General features: G+C 45.5%; 1 protein-coding gene and 1 long non-coding RNA gene across 2 annotated transcripts; one reads left to right on the top strand and one right to left on the bottom strand.

Moving 5' to 3' along the window:
* Positions 1-8,467: 8,467 nt before the first annotated feature.
* On the bottom strand, positions 8,468-12,138 carry LOC142814000 (uncharacterized). Its single transcript, XR_012894767.1, has 2 exons — positions 11,152-12,138; positions 8,468-8,723 (listed from the first exon to the last, which is right to left on the bottom strand). It is a non-coding gene; the product is annotated as an uncharacterized LOC142814000 (long non-coding RNA).
* A 1,262-nt stretch (positions 12,139-13,400) lies between these two features.
* Nacalpha (nascent polypeptide associated complex protein alpha subunit) lies at positions 13,401-20,617 on the top strand. The gene is made up of 7 exons (XM_075893616.1): positions 13,401-13,515; positions 13,996-14,088; positions 14,533-14,612; positions 15,379-15,603; positions 16,898-17,035; positions 18,052-18,174; positions 20,410-20,617. Exons 2-7 carry the CDS (start codon positions 14,016-14,018, stop codon positions 20,422-20,424), a joined length of 654 nt encoding a protein of 217 aa, XP_075749731.1. The 5' UTR covers positions 13,401-13,515; positions 13,996-14,015; the 3' UTR covers positions 20,425-20,617.
* Positions 20,618-20,847: the final 230 nt, after the last annotated feature.

Here is a 20,847-nt window from a genome sequence, read left to right as displayed (position 1 = left end):
TTTTATTTGCATTTGTATATTTACACGTGCGAAATTAGAATATCGTTCGAGGGGGGGGGGGGGGATTGATCCCTTACTCTCCTGGCTGCGCATCTTATAGCATGACTACTGAGCATAAAAAGACTAAGTGCATTATGTTCTAGCAGTTAATATATGTCGAGCATCATAACGAATAGGTCATGCATGCATAACATAAAACAGATGCTATGTATGAAAAATATTGTTACCAATAATATAGCACCTGGTACTAAATAAACTCTTTATTTAGGGCGAACTTGTGCCCGTAAACTCAAAACTAAAAATGGTCAGCCAAAATGTCTCATGCTCGATGACTCGAACTTCGTCGGTCTCTTCATCTGCCCCTCGAGTCTCGTGCCGGTGCCGTGGCGTAGCATCGTGGCGCGTGCAGGACGGCGTTCCATGGCGCGGCTTTCTTGCTACTTGTGTGGCGGCTTTTACGAACCCGAATTGTGGCACGCGTCTTCTGCGATGGTCGAGCTGTGGCATTAGTCCCCCTCCTAGCACGCATCGCCCCGATGCGTAGAGCCGGCTGACATTTTCTAAACAATAGGACTTGTCCTTGTGTTAGAGGACGTGAGTCACTTCACTTGTTCAGTTCCTGTCGTAGTACGGTTTCATCCGTACTACATGTACAACTTCCGGGAGATTCCGGCGTCGTGTTGTGCATACTTGACCTTCAGGGATCACTTCGTAGTTTAATGGGCCTAGCTGACGAAGAACCCTGTAAGGGCCAAAATAGCGCCGCATAAGCTTTTCTGATAGGCCACGTGCACGTACAGGCGTCCAGACCCACACTTGGTATCCAGGGGAGGACTGAACGTCCCTTCGTCTTAAATTTTAACAGTCAGTCAGTCAGTCAAATAACTTTATTTGGTCCTGAGAAGACGTCCTGCTGTTGAATGATGCGTTTCCGTGCTAGTTGTTGCGCCTCTTCAGCCCTTTCTACATATTCGCTTATGTCAGGGTCCTCTTCATTCGTGCTGTTGACAGGCAGCATCGCGTCTAATGTCGTTATTACTGTCCGACCATAAACAAGTTGAAATGGCGTGAAGTGGGTTGTCTCTTGTACTGCGGTATTGTATGCAAATGTAGCATACGGTAATATGGTGTCCCAAGTCCGATTCTCGACGTCCACATACATCGCGATCTTGTCAGCAAGCGTCCTAGCTGTTCAGTATTTCAGTTAACCCGTTAGTTTGCGGATGGTATGCGGTAGTTCTTCTGTGGTCGGTGTGTGTTAGTTTCATGACAGACTGTACCATAGCCTGGCAGTGAACGCAGTTCCTTTGTCAGTTATAAGGACTTTAGGTGCGCCATGTCGCAGCACTATCTGGGTCACAAAAAACTGAGCCACTTCATTTGCCGTTCCTTTTGTGAGAGATGACGTCTCGGCATACCGGGTCATGTAGTCGGTTGCTACAACTATCCAGCGCTTCCCGAACGATGGCATAGGAAATGGTCCTAGCAAATTCATTCCGACCTGCTCAAATGGAACTTTCGGTGGCTCTATCGGTTTCAAAAGACCTGCTGGCTTCAGGGGTGGTACTTTGCGTCTTTGGCATTATCGGCATGATCTTACGTAATGCTGTACTGAATCGATCAGTTTTGGCCAGTAATATCTCTGGCGGATTCTCGCCAAAGTCCTACTAATGCCCAAGTGAACTGCCGATGGGTCATCATGACACGCTTCTAAAATTTACGCTCGCAGTGATGATGGTATCAGCAGTAGGAACGTTTCACCGGTGTGTTGAAAGTTTCTCTTGTAGAGAACGTTGTCGTGGAGGACGTAGGAACGTAGTCCACGGATGAAAACTCGTGGAACTTCGCCTTGCTGCCCCTCTAAGTATTGAATGAGCAGAAGTAATTCTGGGTCCATTCGCTGATCATGAGCCATCTTTGACACATTCACAGCTCCAAAAAATGCGGAGTCTTGTTCATGCTCAGGAGACGAGGTCTGGACTGGTGCTCGTGACAAGCAAACCGCGTCATTGTGCTTGTGGCCTGACTTGTAGACTACGGTGATGTCATATTCTTCTAGACGCAGGCTCCATCTAGCAAGTCTTCCGGAAGGATCCTTGAGGTTCGCAAGCCAGCACAATGAATGATGGTCACTGATGGCTCGGAATGGTCTACCGTATAAATATGGACGGAACTTACTGATAGCCCATATCACTGCGAGACATTCCTTTTCCGTAGCTGAATAATTATACTCAGCTTTCGACAGAGTGCGGCTTGCATAAGCAATAACTTTTTCTTCCCCGTTCTGCCACTGAACAAGAATATCACCAAGGCCAACGTTGCTGGCGTCCGTATGAATGTCTGTTTTGGCATCTTCATCAAAATGAGCGAGTATGGGAGGTGACTGCAAACGCCGTCGTAACTCAGAGAAGGCGTTGTCTTGCTCTTGGTGCCATATGAATGGCACACCTTCCTTCGTAAGCCGTGTCAGTGGTTCCGCCATCTTGCAGAAGTTTTCAACGAAGCGCCTATAGTAGGCACAAAGCCCCAGGAAACGTCGCATAGCTTTTTTGTCTCTTGGCCTTGGGAATTTTAACCGCAGTGATCTTATCTGGGTGTGGGCGGACACCGTGAGAACTGACAATGTGCCCGAGGAACCGAAGCTCCCAGAATCCAAAGTGGCACTTTTCGGGTTTGATCGCAAGTGCAGCCATGCGAATAGCGTCCAGTACCGTTCTCAATCTCTGTACGTGTTGCTCGAACGTAATGGAAAAATTACTACGTCATCAAGATAAACAAGGCATGACTGCCATTTGAGGCCGGAAAGCACAGTGTCCATCATCCTCTGGAAGGTAGCGGGAGCAGAACACAAAGCAAGTAGGAGTACTTTGAACTCGTAGAGTCCTTCGGGTGTCACAAACGTCGTCTTCTCACGATCTCGTTCGTGGACTTATATTTGCCAGTACCCACTCTTTAGGTCCAACGATGAAAAAAAGTGAGCATTGCGCCGTTTATCCAACGCATCGTTGACTCGTGGGAGTGAGTGGTTACACGTCCCGCTTCGTGACGAGGTTGAGTTTTCTGTAATCAACACAGAACCGCATGGTGTTGTCCTTCTTCTTCACCAATACTACCGGCGATGCCCATGGGCTTTTGGGGGGCTGTATGACATCGTCTTCGAGCATTTCCTGTACTTGCTTGTTTATCGCATCCCTTTCTTTCAGAGCAACTCGGTATGGATGCTGACATATTGGTCTAACATGCCATTCGATTACAATGCGGTGCTTTGCTACAGGAGTACGTCCGACTTTCGATGAAGAGGAAAAACACTCTACGAATTCCTTGATCAACTTCACAATCTGGTCTTTCTGCAGAGATGAAAGCTCTCGGTCAATATATATTTTCTCGAGGACACCGTCCACTGTTGAGGGTGTTGTTGGTACTTTTTCTATGGTGCAGACATCTGAGACTTGTACGTAGTCATGAATTGATGCTATGGCTGCTCCCTTCGCCACATGCTGTACCTCGTTGGTAAAGTTAGTCAATAGCACATCAGTAAATCCGTTCCGCAGGTTCACTAGACCTCTCGCCACGCGTTTCCCCTTTGTGAGTAGCAGTTCGATATTTCCATCAACTAGTCTTGCATATTCACGAAAAACATCGCTTTTCACAGAAACTGTCACGCTGCTACGTGGCGGCACTGTCACACCTTCATCCACAATACGAAGAGACGAAATAATTGGTTGCTCCGCATTACACACGACAACAGCGTTCTCTGTAGAGAAAGAAACTTGGGATTTCTGCAAGTCGATGATGGCATTGTGTGCTCGCAGGAAGTCCATGCCCAGAATTGCCTCACGGGAACATTCGGGGAGAACAATAAAACTGCAGACGTACACATGGCCTCTTATTCCCACTCTCGCTGTGAATAATCCTACGGGGCTGACTAAGTGCCTTCCCGTGGTGCGTATCTGCGGTCCGGTCCAATGAGTGAGCACTTTCTTCAGCTTCTTTGCGAGCATGCTACTTATTACTGAGTAGTCTGCACCTGTGTCTATTAACGCTATGGTTTCGACGTCTTCAATTCTGACTTGTAGCTCGGATGTCACGTCACCATTACTGCGCTTGTCCGTCATTGTGTCAGTGTCGTCGTCTGATCTGGTTAACGATGGGGGGTTTTCAGTTTTCCGAAAATCAGCGGCCCTGCTTCCACAGGTCGCTGGTTCTAGTTTTCCCGTCGCGGGCTTGGTGAACGCCGCCTCGGGAAAGTAGATGATGGGTGTGGACTCGACGACCTATTGCGTATATGTGCAATCGATCGCGATTCATGTCGCTGAGTAATTGGAGAGGCATAGCGCGAAGATAAAAATTCTTCGATTTCGTAAGGGCGCTCACCGTTACGAGGGCAGGGTGCATTCACTGGGAAGCCACGTAGCCCGACCCGACGGTGGTGGCATGTCCGATAAAGATGACCTGCCTCCCCACAGTGGTAGCAGAGGGGCCGCCGGTCTGCCGTGCGCCATACATCAATTTTGCGGGGTCTCGCTTCTGGCATCGGCGGTGGCGTACTGCGAGGAAAGGTCGGTGGCATAACGGGATTGAGCTTGTGCAAAGTTCGAGCGTCTGATGTCTTGCCGCACGACTTGCTCGTACGACAGCTGAGGCTGAAGTTCTGGTTGCGTGTGGTGGGGCATCTGAGGCTGTGGTTGAATAATTGCTTGCCGCACTTCTTCAGGTACAACGTCCGCGATTGACGGCATCGCTGGAGGACTCTGGGGGAGTTGCAGTTTCTGGAGCTCCTCCTTAACGATAGCCCTCACCATTTCCCGGAGGACGTCAAAGTTGGTGGGGAGGGCTGTTGACTCCGCCCTGACTGAAGAGACGCTGAAGTCTCTGTTGTACAGTACCGCACGTTGTTGTATAGTGTCCTTTCCATGGTCGTTGCCTCGGACCGTAACTCCGCCACAGTTCGCGGTGGATTACGCACCATGGCAGGCCTGCAAAAATTTCTTCTTTTATTCCGCACATTAGGTGCCGCAGCTTCTTCTCCTCGGCCATGTTTTGGTCAGCTCGGCGGAAGAGCCGTGACATGTCTTCTATGTACATGGCCACGCTCTCGTTATTCCGTTGGTTCCTCGCCTGAAGAGCAGCCTCTGCCTTCTCTTTGCGGTCCGTGCTCGGATAAGTTGCGATTAGCTCTCGTCGGAAGTCGTCCCACGACAGCAAGGACGCTTCGTGGTTCTCAAACCACGTACGTGCCGAATCTTGCAGGGCGACGTAAACGTAACGAAGTTTTCGGGCTTCGTCCCAACCATTCAAACGTGCAACGCGCTCGAAGCCTTCAAGCCACTCCTCGGCGTCTTCAAAGGTCTCACCGTGGAAGACCTCTGGTGTACGGGGTGAATTCACAATGAGGTGAGATGGAGATGGCATCGACTGGGTGGCCATCGCAGTGATGCTAGTGCTTGAAGTCTTGACAGGTCTTGATGGGTCAATTAGGGGGCCAAACTCGGGCTGCTCACCACGTAGTCGGCGACTCGTGCGTTGGTGCACAGATGGTAATTCTGCTGGCTCCAATTTTCTCGGATCTGGGGTTCTCTCCCTTGCCTGTGGGGGGCTTGGAATCATACCCAGCACGTCCACCAGACTGCTACTAATAAACATAGCACCCGGTACCATATAAACTCTTTATTTAGGGCGAACTTGTGCCCGTAAACTCAAAGCTAAAAATGGTCAGCCAAAATGTCTCTTGCTCGCTGACTCCAACTTCGTCGGTCTCTTCATCTGCCCTCGAGTTTCGTGCCCGTCCCGCGGCGTAGCATCGTGGCGCGTGCAGGATGGTGTTCTATGGCGCGGCTTTCTTGCTATTTGTGTGGCGGCTTTTACGAACGCGAATTGTCGCATGCGTCTTCTGCGATGGTCGAGCTGTGCCAATATACCGTTGCGTGGAATGCACAAAGAAGCCAACGCAAAAGTTCTTTTGAGGATGCTATATGATATTTTGAGGATGCTATGTGATATTGAGGAAAAGATATGCATGATGGCACTGCATGTATATTGATACATTTATGTTATACGTAACATCTCATTTTCGGTGTCACAGCAGACGCACGAAGATGTCATATTCGTCATGAGCGTACACAATTGCACATATCGCAACACATGCCAAAATGTTTACTGAGAAACAAAAAAAAGAATACACGCATCTCCACGAAGTTAGGCATGAGGAGTGGGCGAAGCTCTGGATATTGTATCGGTGAGTAACCGTGCGTTACCCTAGCGTTATTGCCCCATGTGATGTGAATCGAGCGACATGAGGTGTATCATCATCATCATCATCATCATCATCATTATCATCATCAGCCTGACTACGTCCACTGCAGGACAATAGCCTCTCCCATGTTCCGCCAGTTAACCCGGTCCTGTGCTTGTTGCTGCCGATTTATACCCGCAAACTTCATCTCATCTGCTCGCCTAACCTTCTGTCTCCCCCTAACCCACTTGCCTTCTCTGCGAATCCAGTCAGTTACCCTTAATGGCCAGCGGTTATCCTGTCTACGCGCTACATGTCCGGCCCATGTCCATTTACTCTTCTTGATTTCAACTATGATATCCTTAACCCCTGTTTGTTCCCTAATCTACTCTGCTCTCTTCTTGACTCTTAAGGTTACACCTACCATTTTTCTTTCCATTGCTCGCTGCATCGTCCTCAATTTAAGCTGAACCCTCTTTGTAAGTCTCCAGGTTTCTACTCCATAGCTAAGTACCGGCAAGATACAGCTGTTATATACCTTCCTCTTGAGGGATAGTGGCAATCTTCCTGTCATAATTTGAGAGTGCTTGCCGAATGTGCTCCACCCCATTCTTATTCTTCTAGTTACTTCAATCTCGTGGTTCGGCTCTGCGGTTATTACCTTCCCTAAGTAGACATAGTATTTTACAACTTGAAGTGCACTATTACCTATCTCGAAGCGCTGCTCTTTTCCGAGGTTGTTGTACATTACTTTCGTTTTCTGCAGATTAATTTTAAGACCCACCTTTCTGCTCTCCTTGTCTAACTCCGTAATCATGAGTTGCAATTGAGTTACTCAGCAATGCAGTGTCATCGGCAAAGCGCTAAGTTACTAAGGTACTCTCCATTAACTCTTATGCCTAACAGTTCCCATTCTAGGCTGCTGAAAACCTCCTGTAAGCACGTGGTAAATAGCATTGGGGAGATGGTGTCCCCCTGCCTTACACCCTTCTTGATTGTGCACTATAGAGAGAAATGCTCAGAATATAACCAACCACTATAGCATTCATAGATTACGAGAAGGCGTTTGATTCAGTAGAAATATCAGCCGTCATGAAGACACTGCGGAATCAGGGCGTCGATGAAGCATATATAAAGATCTTGGAAGAAATCTACAGGGGATCAACTGCTACCATAGTGCTTCATAAACAAAGCAACAGATTACCAATAAGGTGTATATAGAAATCTAAATTGGTTGCACCTTCCAGTCGCCATGGGCAATTCAACGAGGATATAGGAAATTGCTGGAGTAGATGATATGTCTAGAAAGGGAATCAAAATACCCTTTATCTTACCGGTGGCAAGATGCCATTTCAATGTGTGGAATTTGTTCGGACATCTAGTGCTCGACGCGTCCGTTTGTGTTACAGGTTTCCTTGAAAAGCCTCAACATCTAGGTACATTTGAGTGGATATCAACTCATGAATTTACTTTTTGATTGATTATTTCCGTCGGAAAACAGTCTTACCTTATAACTGGCCTATGTCTACGTTGCAGTCTATCGTAAAACCTTTGTTTGTGTCTCACGCATGCTAAGGCTTTAGCGATGATTTTATACCGTTACCACAACGGAAGACAAGGATATAGGTCCTAAGGAGCTTCGCCCCTAAAATCGTCCAGGGAGTGGCTTCAGCGGTCCACCGCGCATGCTTCAGAAATAACATCTCCCGACTCCTGCTGGCGAGCCAAGTCTCCTATACTACTCCCTGCCGGGTGTTTTGCTGGCTAGTTTCGTTGTGTCAATTTTTGGTGTCTTGTTTTGGCAAACGCATGTTGTGTGGGTGTTGGCCGACCTCCGAAATACGGACAGCTACCGCTGTACGTATACTGCAGGCAGTGTGGGGAGAATGACATGATTGAAATAAATGTACGGACATATGTATGTACATATTTATGGTGCCAGTCATAAAGGTATCTTAATTAAAATTACCAGCGTTAAACACAGAACACGCCACACAAATGAAAGAAGACACACAACTTCACGATCAACTGTGGGCCATCCAGCAAGCCCACGAGGAGGCGAGGAAACAGGGTCTCCGGTCCTCCTCGGGGGTGACCTAGGCCCAGGCCACGAATTTACCAGAGTTATTAATAATGTTGTTACTACCACCACGCGGGCGCGGTGTGTGCATCTTCTCTCCTTGGTATTGCATGTTCTTTGTTTAGCGCGGGCAATTTTAACTCAGAAAAGTGTACTAACCAGGCCCAAATGAATCTTTATTGAAGTCATTAAGATGCCCGGATAGATCAGGTTGTTGTGGACAGTACTTTTGTCACTGAAGCTATCGGTGGTCAAGGATGCCTCGCAGTACAAGGAAACGTTTTCGTCAGAGTGGTCGGCCGCTCGGTTGAACAAAACATGAGATGTGTCGTTTGCTCTGTCATTTCCATCGAGTCCTGCGGAACCCATGCACCAGGTGCATGGTTGAGTGGTCCTGCGTTAGGGCGGATCCTGTAAGTGGAGTAGTGTGGTAGTTCTCCGGTGATGAAGACTCCATACATACGACCTGGAAATCTGTAAGATTGACCTAGGGTGTCCTGATAGTTTTATTAGCCAGCGTGATGGCTGAAGCTTTATCGATATTCGCGGATGCATCTTGAGTAGTTAACAAGTCACAAGCCCTTTATCCGTGGCTGCTCCTACACTGCTATTAAAGTTCTGCATAAAGTACATATAGCGAGAAAACTAAACAAAAAAGGTCCGGATTCCTGGCTATATCCAGCACTTTACCTGTCATCTGGTTAAGAGTGTCTGACGGTGAGAGCATATGCTTAGTGCCACATAGGGCAACGTCAGTGTGCGTTGTGGGCTCATTATTCCCGAATTACCAGTATAACTTGCGAGCCCGTGAATTTATACATCCTTTGTGGTATTTTTGGCTCATATTTCACTAAAGATGGAGGCTACTATCATCCCTTCACGTAGTAGTTCCGCCGTAGGCTCCAGTTCTACATACTAAGACGAGTTTAGTAAGCTACACACAACAGAGCAATTTTCTCCCAGGAGTGGCCAAGCTAAGCATTTAGTGTTTACATATTAGCACCACCCTACGTATACCTCCTCGGAATTGTGTATATCATGGGCTTCCAGGCGTTCAGTGGAGGTTCGGATCATTGTAGACCGAGAGCCGCTTTGTATACGATGTTCTGATCAAAGCATGAGGCCTTGAAATCTGTTTTGTTTGGGGTCCCGGAAAGGAAGAGTGAACGTGAGTCGAGCCCCGAGTACAAAAGCTTGAACAAGCCGGAGCACATTATATCATTATTTATTCATATTTATTCATGACATACTGCAAGCCCAAGAGCCTAAGCAGGAGAGGTATGAAAAAAAAAACAAAGTACAATATATTATAAAAATGGAAGCGGCCTTGTAAGTATAGAACGAAACAATGATAACAATACACAAGTTGGTATATAAACAAAACACATACATGTTCAGGGAAATAATAGGAAAAAAAGAACGAGAAAACAAGGAGAAAAAGAGAAACAAACAAAAGTACACAAAAAACTGAAAACACTTGTAATCTTAATTGTGCGATAGCGTCAAAATTCGACAGATGATCACAAGGTTAAGCTGTTCTAGTTTGTTAATGTTCGTGGCAAAATGAGTACTTAAATAAGTTCGCTTTAGTGCTATGAAGCATTAGGGATTCAGCACGGCGATGCCTTGTCCGACGTGCTCTGGGCGTATTTATAAAAGGCTGCGGGTTAAGAGATTAACGGTTATTTTTAATATGTAACAACACTAATCTCAATCATAAATTTTCCGCCGTAATTGCAAGTTGGAATGTTATTAGCTAGCACATTGGGGAGCCAGTTTAACGGTATCTAGAAAAAAGGAATATCCCTGCTTTGCTAACATTTGTGTGGCTATCATTCCTAATGCGTCAGTGTTCCGTTGGGTGTAAGGATCTCACACAATAGATGCATATTCTAATTTTTGATGGATTAGCGAGTAATAAGCTTTTAGACAAGTATTGTGGGGAGCCTATTTTAATTTACGCCTTAAAAAGCAAAGCTCGACAGAAATCCGACTTACAGATGTTACCACATGCGTATAAATTGTTAGTATAGGTGGCATTGGTTATTCTCTCCCGGCGCTTCTAGTCATTGTGGCACAATTCGCGACGCCATGTTGATTGTTCACGTGACGTCACAATGAAATAAGCTCTCTAATGACCGATATAAGTGAATTGTCGCCGGTCCTGCTTTGCTATGCAGTTGCATGCGTTGTATACTCGGCCTCGTCTCGCATGACTATATTGTGCGTGATGAACCGATTTCATTTCGTTTTCTGCGTTTGCGACTGCACAAGCTGAAATAGCAACGTGTAGGGGAAAGAGCTGAACCCTGACTTGCTCAACGTTCAGTGGTGACAAATAACCCGCGTGTTTTCTGAAGAAAGTAGTGGCGAGGAGGAAATTGCGCCTGTAGGAAGGGCAGTGAAGGCGTGAAAGAAACCGCTGTCTCGCTTTCGAACTTGGTTCGGTTTGCGGGCCCTTTAACAGATTGCGTGTCCTTTCCACGTACTGCTGCAATGAAAAGGATATGCTGGAGCTGCAAAAGATACCATGCTTTCTTTCGGGGCGAACCGCTGATTGCAAAAAAAAATACTCACTGCGTGGATGCTCCAACTATTCGCTTCGTACTAGACACAGTCGCATGAGCTCAAGAACGAAGCGGCAAACGTTTCGATGCAGCATGCCTTCTAACATACCATCAAATTATATGGAGCGGATGTCATGACGTAGTAGTAAGCTTTTTATAAATTTTGGCCGGATCCACATCATTGGGCGTGACATGAGCATGTTGTTCTGAAGCACTTTAAAAAAATAGATTTATTGGTCGATAATATTAATAGTGGTAAGACTTCAACTTACCTTGGGCTGTCCTGTATGGGAACAACCCTTTTCATCACTGCCTTTTTTGTTTCTTCTCTTCAATTGGCCGTGACTTCAGGCGTCGTTCCACTCCCGGAAATGGATTCACTCGCGGTGCGTATATCCCACTTGTATACTCTGCGTCAGTCTTCGTGAGGTCAATCAGCGGCACGGTGATCAGCGAGAAGTCCAGGACCATGCGCTTGTGATAGGCACACAAACCAATAAATCTGTCTTTATGTCGTCTGGTGGCGGAAAGTTGGTGAAGTGAGTTTTTTTGCGAGGTCAGGGCGGACGGAGTCCAGCTTTGCAAATGAAGAAAGGGAGCTCTTCATACGTGATGGGGTACTTTTCTGGCTTCGAAGCAAGTCCGGGGGTCTGTGCAGCTTCAAGATACCACGCTGGTCGTGCTTTGCAGTAAACGCAACAGTATCTTCCAAGTACAGACTAGAAAAGTCAGACATTTCCGTATATGTTCTGTACATCACGCATTGGAACGTTGCAGGCGCTGAGCAAAGACCGAATGACGTAACTTCAGATTCGGACAGGCTCTTAGATCTTGCTCCACTCGTACCATTGTCGGGAAGACGTCTGCTTGCTAGTAGCGCACGCTGCTGCTTGCGCCCAGCACAATAAACCGGGTTGGCGCAGGTGTCGTCGTCACGATGTGGGTTCCGTTGACGTCTTGTCAAGGGTACCGGGCACGTGGACGGCGACACAGCTCCAATGGACGTCGCGTAGTTGTGTAGGGGTAGAACGCATCAGTCTAACCGGTGAAGATGGAACACTTTATCGTGCGAACCTTTCGTTCATCATAACGAAAAACACACATCAAAGTGACAGCAAGCACCGTCGGTGATAATCTGATCTTCGGTGAAGCGAGTCGGCTTTTTTGCATGCGTCATCGTTGCACGCCAGCGCTATCGCTGCTGCTCACCCGCGTTCCAGAAAGAAGTAACTCAGCCATATGCGCATTCTGAGCAGAGAGTTAGGGAAAATTCTAGAATGTTCGCACACGTGCTGGCGTGGCTTGCGCAATGAGATAACACGCGTGAAGGGTTTGTGAAGTCTACTCGGACAGCGCCACCATGCGGCAATGGTGAGTAGAGGAGGAGCGCGCGCTCAACGGCCTGAAGAGCGCGCTCGCCCGGGCACTGAAAAAAAAAAAAAAAAACGCTGGCCAGTGTTAAAGTGCTTGTAACACTAAATGCTTGAGCGCAAATGAGGGGCGCTAGGAGGTGCACTTTAGCGGAAATCTGTCTCCTGTAATCGAATGTAGCCGTCGTTGTTTAATCAAACATGAATTCAGTGTTTCCGTTTACGTTGGTAACAACAGTACTGGTATATGTAAGCTTACAAGGACTCCTGTTTTATCCATTTCTCCCCGAATGTTTAACAAGCCTGACGATAGTTATAGCGCGAGAACAAAACGACGACACAGAGACAAGAAGGACACGTCTTTCGTGTCCTTCTTGTCTCTGTGTCGTCGTTTTGTTCTCGCACTATAACTATCGTCGTGCCATACCAACTAGCCCAAGCTGCCACACTTCTAAGTTTAACAAGCGCTCTTAACTTCTTTGCATGTATCAACCACTAGCGGCAGTGATAGTTTGATCACTGCCGCTTAGTTTGACTTATATAGTTTGATCTATATTTTATCTATATATGTAATAGTTTGATCTATTTCGAAACCCAGAGTCTCTGGGAGATTCACACCTCTTGTTGAGTGACTATCCTCGCATTACACTACAGTGCGTTGAGAAATCTCCGAGCTTTCCAAGCAGCAGGCGCTTTTCTTATAAACACTTGCTTCCTCTTTTTTTTTTTTTTTCATTTCCCCATTTTTCTGCCGCCCTCAGGCAAGCTTGCGAAGATCGAATTGCTAAGTGCGTTCTCTTCCGTTTCCACACAGATCAGCCCTCCTGTTTTATTCTTTGGCGCCTCTAGGCAGAACTAGGCACTTATGCATGTTGCTACGCTTTATACCTTGCTACACCCTGCTTCAGTACAAATTAAGTGGTAGTACATAGGTGTTCCGTGGTGTTGTCGGTTTGGGAAAGCACTTGGTACACTTGGCTTTCATTCAAACTTTGCGCGAAGTATACCGCTCCGCAATGTTCTCTAGATGGCAGTACTAAAACGCTACTAAAATTATGCGTGAGCAGTGTCAATTATAACAAAATAGGTCCAATATAACACACGAAAACGTTTTTTTCTGTTTTAATAGTTAGTGTAACGCTGTAATTGTTTTAACACGTGTTAAAATAGAATATACGATTGCAATACTTTCTGTCTTATGCCGATAGAGGCCCTTATCGTCGCATGTATTGTGCGTAAACTTCTCTACTTTGCGGCCGGCTGCAGGCAAGTGTGTTTACATCCATTGTCATCTCTAAATTGGCAAAATTTTATTCGCGAAGTAGTATATCCTGTGGTAGGATTGTCCGCAATCCTTTGCTTGCTGTTACGATTTCGAGCGGTCGCCAAAGGGTACCCCGAGTTTTGGCATGGCGAGTCTAAGGCATTGGCGGCCCTGCTTTCATTACAGCGTCACACTGTAGAAAAACTGAGTTGAAGATCGAGATAGATGAAAACTATTAAAACCGTAATTAGACGGTACCTTTGTTCTGTTCGTTTTTGTAAAGTTACAAGTTGTATGCCGCAAAGCTATTGACATTCGCGGCTGAGCCACGGGCTGTAGTCTGCGATACACCGCTACCGGTTTGAACTAACTTGATTTGGGGTGCATGCACACCCTTTTTTATATTGTGAATGTGCGGAACTGACGTTCCCGTGACTTTCGGCCTCTCTAGCACATTTTAACTTCTGATCGTTTTTGTGCAGATTCATAAACACAAAAAACCATGCCTGAACTCAGCGCACAGGATTCTTCCAAGCGGGAGCCCAAAGTCGAAGACAAAGTGACTGTCGAGGACGGTGAGTAGCGTGCGATGCCTCGTGTGTCGTAGCTGGTGTGTCGCGAGGTTTTCATCTGATATTGGGGGTTGTTCTCGCTGGTTCATACCGGTGTCCGGAACCATAGTTGGTGCTGTAGTACTTCCGTAAGACGATATGGGTGTGCTGTTTCGCGCGATTGTTGTGGGTAAGCCCCCTGACTCGCGCGTTGCGGGGGCGTACGTTGGCCTCCTTTCATTGTACTAATCACTTATCTGACGTGTTCGCGTGCTCACCACCCGTGAATCCTGTACTTCGGCTAGGCTTTTCTTTGAACATTTGAGGTGTCCCGTTGTGATTGATCTCCGTGCATCTGTTTCGCTGCGGCCGTGTCATGGCAGTAAATGAGAATAAGACGTGTGCGTAGTGTTTTCATTTACTCGATGCTTTGGTTGATCTAAAATGTTGAAAATTGTGCCGTTTCAGCCAGTGACACCGACTCCGGTAGCGACGACTCGGTGCCAGAACTAGACGATGACATTGGAAAGGCGACAGGACAAAGCCAGGTATGGTGTATGAGTGTGTGTTTTCTGATGCATCAGTAGTTTTTCACGCCTTTGCATTCAGTGTAGAGCTTCATCGCGCGTATTCATGGTCGTCAACTTGCCCCATTCATATTTCCTCCTCCTGGACGTCGTAACAAAATGAAGTTGAATATCGAATGTGTGGGCTCAACCCTTTTTGGCACATTGTACACATTTGCATGTGCGACTTGCTTTTGCTGATTGTGTCAACAAGTGGCTAAGGAAGAGTAAGATTCACTCAAGTTTCGATCAATTGAACATTCTGCATAGCTTTGTTTTGCAGTGTACTCTTGCATATGATCACTTGCTGAAGGCACTCCCTTGTTCTGAGAGTCGTTTGATGTGTCACTTTCTTCGAGCCATGTTGTATGTACAATTTTTCTGTGCATGCAAGAAATATCTAAAAAAAAAAAAAAAAACGAAAGTGCACTGTATTTCTAGCCTGAGGTGTGACTTGATCTATGCAAACACCGAGCATGCCTGATTTCAGGATAGATATCTAATTGCAGTTTATTTAATATTGCTTACCAGAAAACATAGAAATCAACGTATTACAACATTATTTTTATTGTTGTAGAATATAGATTGCCTTCAAGAAATGTGTAAATTTCACACCTTTGCACTCTCTTTCATAGGCCACACCTTCAAGGTGCTAAATTGTACAAAGTGTTTACGAGGACAATGCAAAGGTTCTTCTGGTGTGCTCCCGCTTGGCGTAGTGTTTCAACGTTGTCCTGTCCCATTGCAGATTGCACAAGCTGCGGGCATCACCGAGGAGCTGGTCAGCAAAGCCAAGCAGAGTCGGAGTGAGAAGAAGGCGCGCAAGCTGATGTCCAAACTGGGACTTAAGCAGGTGCAGGGTGTCTGCCGGGTGACCATCCGAAAGTCGAAAAACATCCTCTTCGTCATCACCAAGCCAGATGTGTACAAGAGCCCGGCGTCAGACACCTACATTGTATTCGGAGAGGCCAAGGTGCGTGTTGTGTTGCAGTGTTATTTATTTTGTGAGACCTTCAGGGTACATTTGTACATTGTAGAAGGGAGGGGCAGAAGTATAGTTGAACAGCAACATAAATACAGGAGTATGTATGCACATTACCATGAAAATAAATATAACAGTAAATGTTGCATGCAAGGTGTACACTTGATTTAAAGACATCATTTTGCTAGACATTCTCTCTGCCTACCGACTTCGGAAAGGATAACTTTGGACTGAACCTACATCCAAACAAACAGTGCTAGCACAACGTTAAACAAAATTATATTTTTGGAATCTTATTTTGTTCTCGTTGGGACTGCTAGTGGATAAATTGTGTTGGCAGGTCAGGGACACTAAGACTTGCTTCACTTGTAAGATTTGTCAGAAACTATACGAGCTAATCAGATACAGCAATAACCAACTGGATAAATATGTGCAACTATTCACCGTTCCAAATTGTAAATATGGACCCAGTTGTCGCCTTTTATTCATCATCAAGTTTGTTGTTCTCTGATTTTGCAATTAATTTTTTTTTTACTCTTCAGTGTTGTTTGAATAGCAATGGTGATGGTGCTTGGCTGCTGACGCAAAGGTTGTGGCTTCAATCCTGGCTGCAGCAATCGCATTTTGATGAAGGCTAAATGCCAGAGGCCCATGTACTGTGCCATGTCAGTCCACGTTAGAGAACACCAGATACTCGAAATTCTGAAAACCATCTGCTTCAATATCTCTCGTAATCATAGAGTGGTTTCGAGACTGAAAATCCCAGATAATAATAATAGTATTTTTATTAGGGAGATTTCAAGTAGTGGCCGCAATCGTTTTGGGGCCCCTAAGAGATAGCGTCGAGGCCACTGGGCATATGGAAGACCCAAATAGGATCGAGTTTCGTGTTGGGGACGCTATTTCTCGAATTTAGCAGAAGGCCCAAAGCCTGCCCCAAAACTTTCTGCTTCAAATGTTGCAGCATCCATTGAAGTGACGACTCTCGGCCAACAATAGAGAAACGTGAAATAGGTGGAGTGTCCCAAGTGCTGCAGACCTTATTTGAAAACTCTTCGCTCCTGCTTGACCAAAAGCGCAGTACGCAAAGGGATTTGGGGGCCCTATTCGAAAACTCGCTAGTATCTCTGTAGTGTTGCTTGATTTCATATTTGCATCTGGAACAGGCATTCATTTATTCATTTTTTTTACTCTGAACTGTTGTTCAAGTTTATGTGCCAATGTAAGCAGATGTTAGAATATGCTCTTGAATGTTTCTCACTCGGTGGCTCTTTTTGCTGTCTAGATTGAGGACCTCAGTCAACAAGCCCAGATGGCAGCGGCCGAGAAGTTCAAGGCACCTGACGTCGGCGCAGCGATGGGTGAGCCAGCACAGGCCGCAGTGTCTCAACCTATCGAAGAGGAGTCTGAAGAAGATGAAGAGGTGTGTTGCACAGCCTTTTTATTCAGCTTTTGCCTGCCATGTTGCTAATGGTTGTTCTTGTTCATATGGTTTTCTTCACAAAGCCTCGTAGTGCTAGTGAGAAATAGAAAGTGCTAAATAATATTACATAAATTGGACAGGTGTCATCAAAACTCAGTTTTGTTCTAATTCATTAGTTTTTTCAAAGAGCACTCCTTCTCTCATTGGCGCATGTGAAACAATGTTCTGTATTGATTATATATAAGAATCCTTTCAAAACAGGACCTGTAAGCAGGCTGATAGAAAGGCATACGTACTCCCGAATTCATGAAAATCTCAATGCAATGTTTTAGTAAATGATATGAAGCAAAATGAGTTCTTCATTATGCAAAAATCGGGAATACCAAAATAAATTGTGTTTTATTCTCTGCTACTTTTTCCCTATTCGTTATTCAGTGAAATTTCATTAATTTACCTTCAGTTAATTTAGTCTCGATCAGAGGCCTCTGTTGGCAATAATGAGGCATGCTCATTGAAAAATAAGTACGAAATCAGGCATTATGCTAGAGCTCCGCAATGGAGTGTGCTTGCACAATCAAAAAGAAACCTAGACTAGAAATTATTTCCTAACGCCACCGCCCCCACTACTCAACACTATGCTTAGTTCCTCTTTAATATCTTGACTGCAATTAGAGGCATTTGTTACTCTGTCAGTCTAATAAGGATGTGTCACTTCAGGTTCCCATGTATTATGGTAGTGTTAAAAGACATGAAAAATAGCGAAACGTTGTTGAAAATGAAGGATGTGGTCACTGAAGCCATTGTTACGTATTATCGAATTCTGAATTAAATGTAGGAAACACGTGATGATTCCCATCAGTGTCGCTGCTTAGGAAAATATGGTAATAGTTCTCTTACGCATGAGCCCATTTGTCCTGCTGTCCATCTATTAAAAATAGTACATTCTTAGTGTGTTCATTGTTAATTCTACCACTTCGGCTGTTATGAGCAAATTTTGAATTTTTTTTTCTTTCTAGGTGGACGAGGCAGGAGTGGAGGCTAAGGATATCGAACTCGTCATGTCTCAAGCTAACGTCTCTCGTGTCAAAGCAGTCAGGGCACTCAAGAACAACAACAACGATATCGTCAATGCAATTATGGTAAGCTGCCCACTCCTGGCAACTCTCATATCTGTTGTTGATTCTAGTTACTTATAAATGTACAGTCGAACCCGCTTATAACGATTCCAGATATACAAATCTATCAGTTAATCAGTTATAACGACCGTATTTGCGTGCACTTCGGATTTTTTTATGCTACCTTTTAAAACTTAGTCCACATACAGCGAACATTTTTTGAAAGCCTCCTACTTTTATAATGAATACTTCCAACACAGTTGCGGTTATAACATGGCGCATACAAAGCTAAAATGATAAAATAGGCACGTGTGCCCCACTGCAGTTTACTGTCGAGGAAGATATCGTAGACCGCGGCGAGCACCCCACGTCGATTTTTAACGCTGTGAGCTAGGTCACCTTCCAGGCATTTCTTCACCGGCAGAACGAAAGTGAGGAAAAAAAAAAGGGAATAGGAGGCAGCTTGAATACTTGTAGTCAGCTTTCGCCCTGCAAACTTTTTTGACACCATCGTCGGCATCTGCGTCCATTAAGGATTAACCAACAACGCCTTCGAATTCAAGAAGCGATAACTTCTTACTGCATAGAAGTTCACTACGACGCTTAGCTCGCCGACACCACAATGTGCTGCAAGAGGTTTGCCCCCTTTCTGTAACCACGGAGACTGTTCGATTAGTGATAATGACTTCTGTGCCATTGCGGCGGAGCGATAGCGAGGTGGCCGGTGGTGATGAGTGGGCCATAATGACTCAGTGCGAGTCATTATGGTGAAATAAATGTAGTACAAGTGCGTCATGCCGCCGCTGCGTCGTGCGAGGCAGCTCACGCACGCTGCTTGCAAAATTCATTTTCGTTTCGTCGAAAGGAGGAGGCTACTTGCCGCAACAGCATGATCTCGAGTGAAGCATGCACGAAGAACGCACAAGTGTGCGCATGCATTGACCTGCAAATCACCTGGCATGTGACGTCAAGAGCAGAGTAAGCGACGTGCTGCACGTAACTAGCCAGGAATGATTGGTTCAATGTGACGAACGGCGTGAATTCATTGCAAACGTGGTTTGTATTTACTCGTGAGCAAACGGCTGTCGCTTAGGCATGGAAAGGCCTAACTTGTAGGCGGTAGGGTTGTTAGGGTTAGGACTTTTCAATAATAATACACAGGGGGGAGAGGGAACGGTTTAGTCACCAAGTCCACGTTTTTATGCGCAAGTCGATATGCAACAAACTACTGACATAGTGACCACTTATCATGGCAATTCAGAGTTTGCTATAAAGGGGTTCGACTGTATTGGTTATTAAATTGGTTATTAATTTAGAACCAGATGTGTTTTCATTATATGTGTTGGTAAACGAGCTGCACAACACTTATGTATATGTCTCATTTACCTATTCTATTACAGCAGCAAACCTCATTTCTGACGAACTGTACTTCAAGGGTTATCCTTTACAGTGGGCAGAGGGAGGGATTTTTTTTTTTTTTCGCTTCATATAATTTTAGAACAAGTTCCATTGTTGCACCGTAAACAACAGACTTGACTGCACCAATGTCTTAACTTATGCAATGGTAAATCAAAACTGTGGCACCTTGATCACATGATTAGTTCTTGACGTAAATTCATTGTCATGTTCCTGTCATAAGCAGCTCAGGCCTTGTTCTCGGCAGGCCACCTTCAGAGGGGTTCTCGTATAGTACATATTATGAATGAAATGCTGGAGTGCTTTCATGGTGTAGCAACTGTCCACTGCAGCAAAACCTCCTTTACAGGGGGTTACACACTTATTTTTTTCAAATGAAATATCTTGAAATGATCAAAAATTTAAATTTGAATCAAAGTGAATTGTAATGCTGTAATATTTGTTTAAATATTTGAAGCACTTAAATATTCGCCCAAGCTTACTTCTCCACCCCATGACTGTAAATTACATGCGAAGGCACTAGGTGATGAGCGAGAGCAGTAGACTTGTGTGTACGGCTGGATTGGGCGCATCTGGCTGGCATTAAAAGAACAGAGGAGGCTCTGTTCAGCCCCTCGTCTCCCTAAGCAATGTTTCATGCACCATTGCTTGAAGCAAAACCCTACACTACTTATGGGCAGTGCCACCCATAATAGCATTAGCGCTTGTGTGCGGCCTTCTTTATCGCTCGTCCCTGAAGTTTGGCGTACTTAACAGTTCTGCGGAGTAGCAACTAGCCCACCATAATCACACTTGAAATCCGTCTGCATGAGATATCGAATTGTTTCTGGTTTTTTCTTGCAGGAACTCACGATGTAGCAGCAGTGTGCCCAAGACTCAAAGCATCCAATCGTGGCTCTCCGAAAAAGCTTTTTTTTTTTTTTTTACCCCCCTCCTGCCTCGTGTAAAAAAAAGAATCGAGTGAATGTGGGAGACTGCTCAATCGTGCTCTACTGGAGTCTCCTACCCATTCGCAGTGTTGTGAACAGTTGACAATAAATTGTTAAGCCCATTGTGTTGCTGCAGTTTTCCTTCTCTTCACAGAAAGTTATTGACTGTGCAGAAGTGTATTCGCTAAAGATTGCACCGTCAAGTTTGATGTGAATCCTAGTCACTGGAGTCACATTTCAATGATGGTGAAAAGGAAATTGAAAGCACATCACAAATTTTCAGCTACTGGTCTCTGTTCATTGTAACCATGGGAAAAGGGGGCAAGTGCGGTCAGCGCGTTTCACTGAAATG

The sequence above is a fragment of the Rhipicephalus microplus genome, chromosome 4 (assembly GCF_043290135.1).
Source record: "Rhipicephalus microplus isolate Deutch F79 chromosome 4, USDA_Rmic, whole genome shotgun sequence".
Lineage (NCBI taxonomy): Eukaryota > Metazoa > Arthropoda > Arachnida > Ixodida > Ixodidae > Rhipicephalus > Rhipicephalus microplus.
Note: the sequence above shows the minus strand (reverse complement) of the source record. Positions and strands in the feature narration are given on the sequence as shown.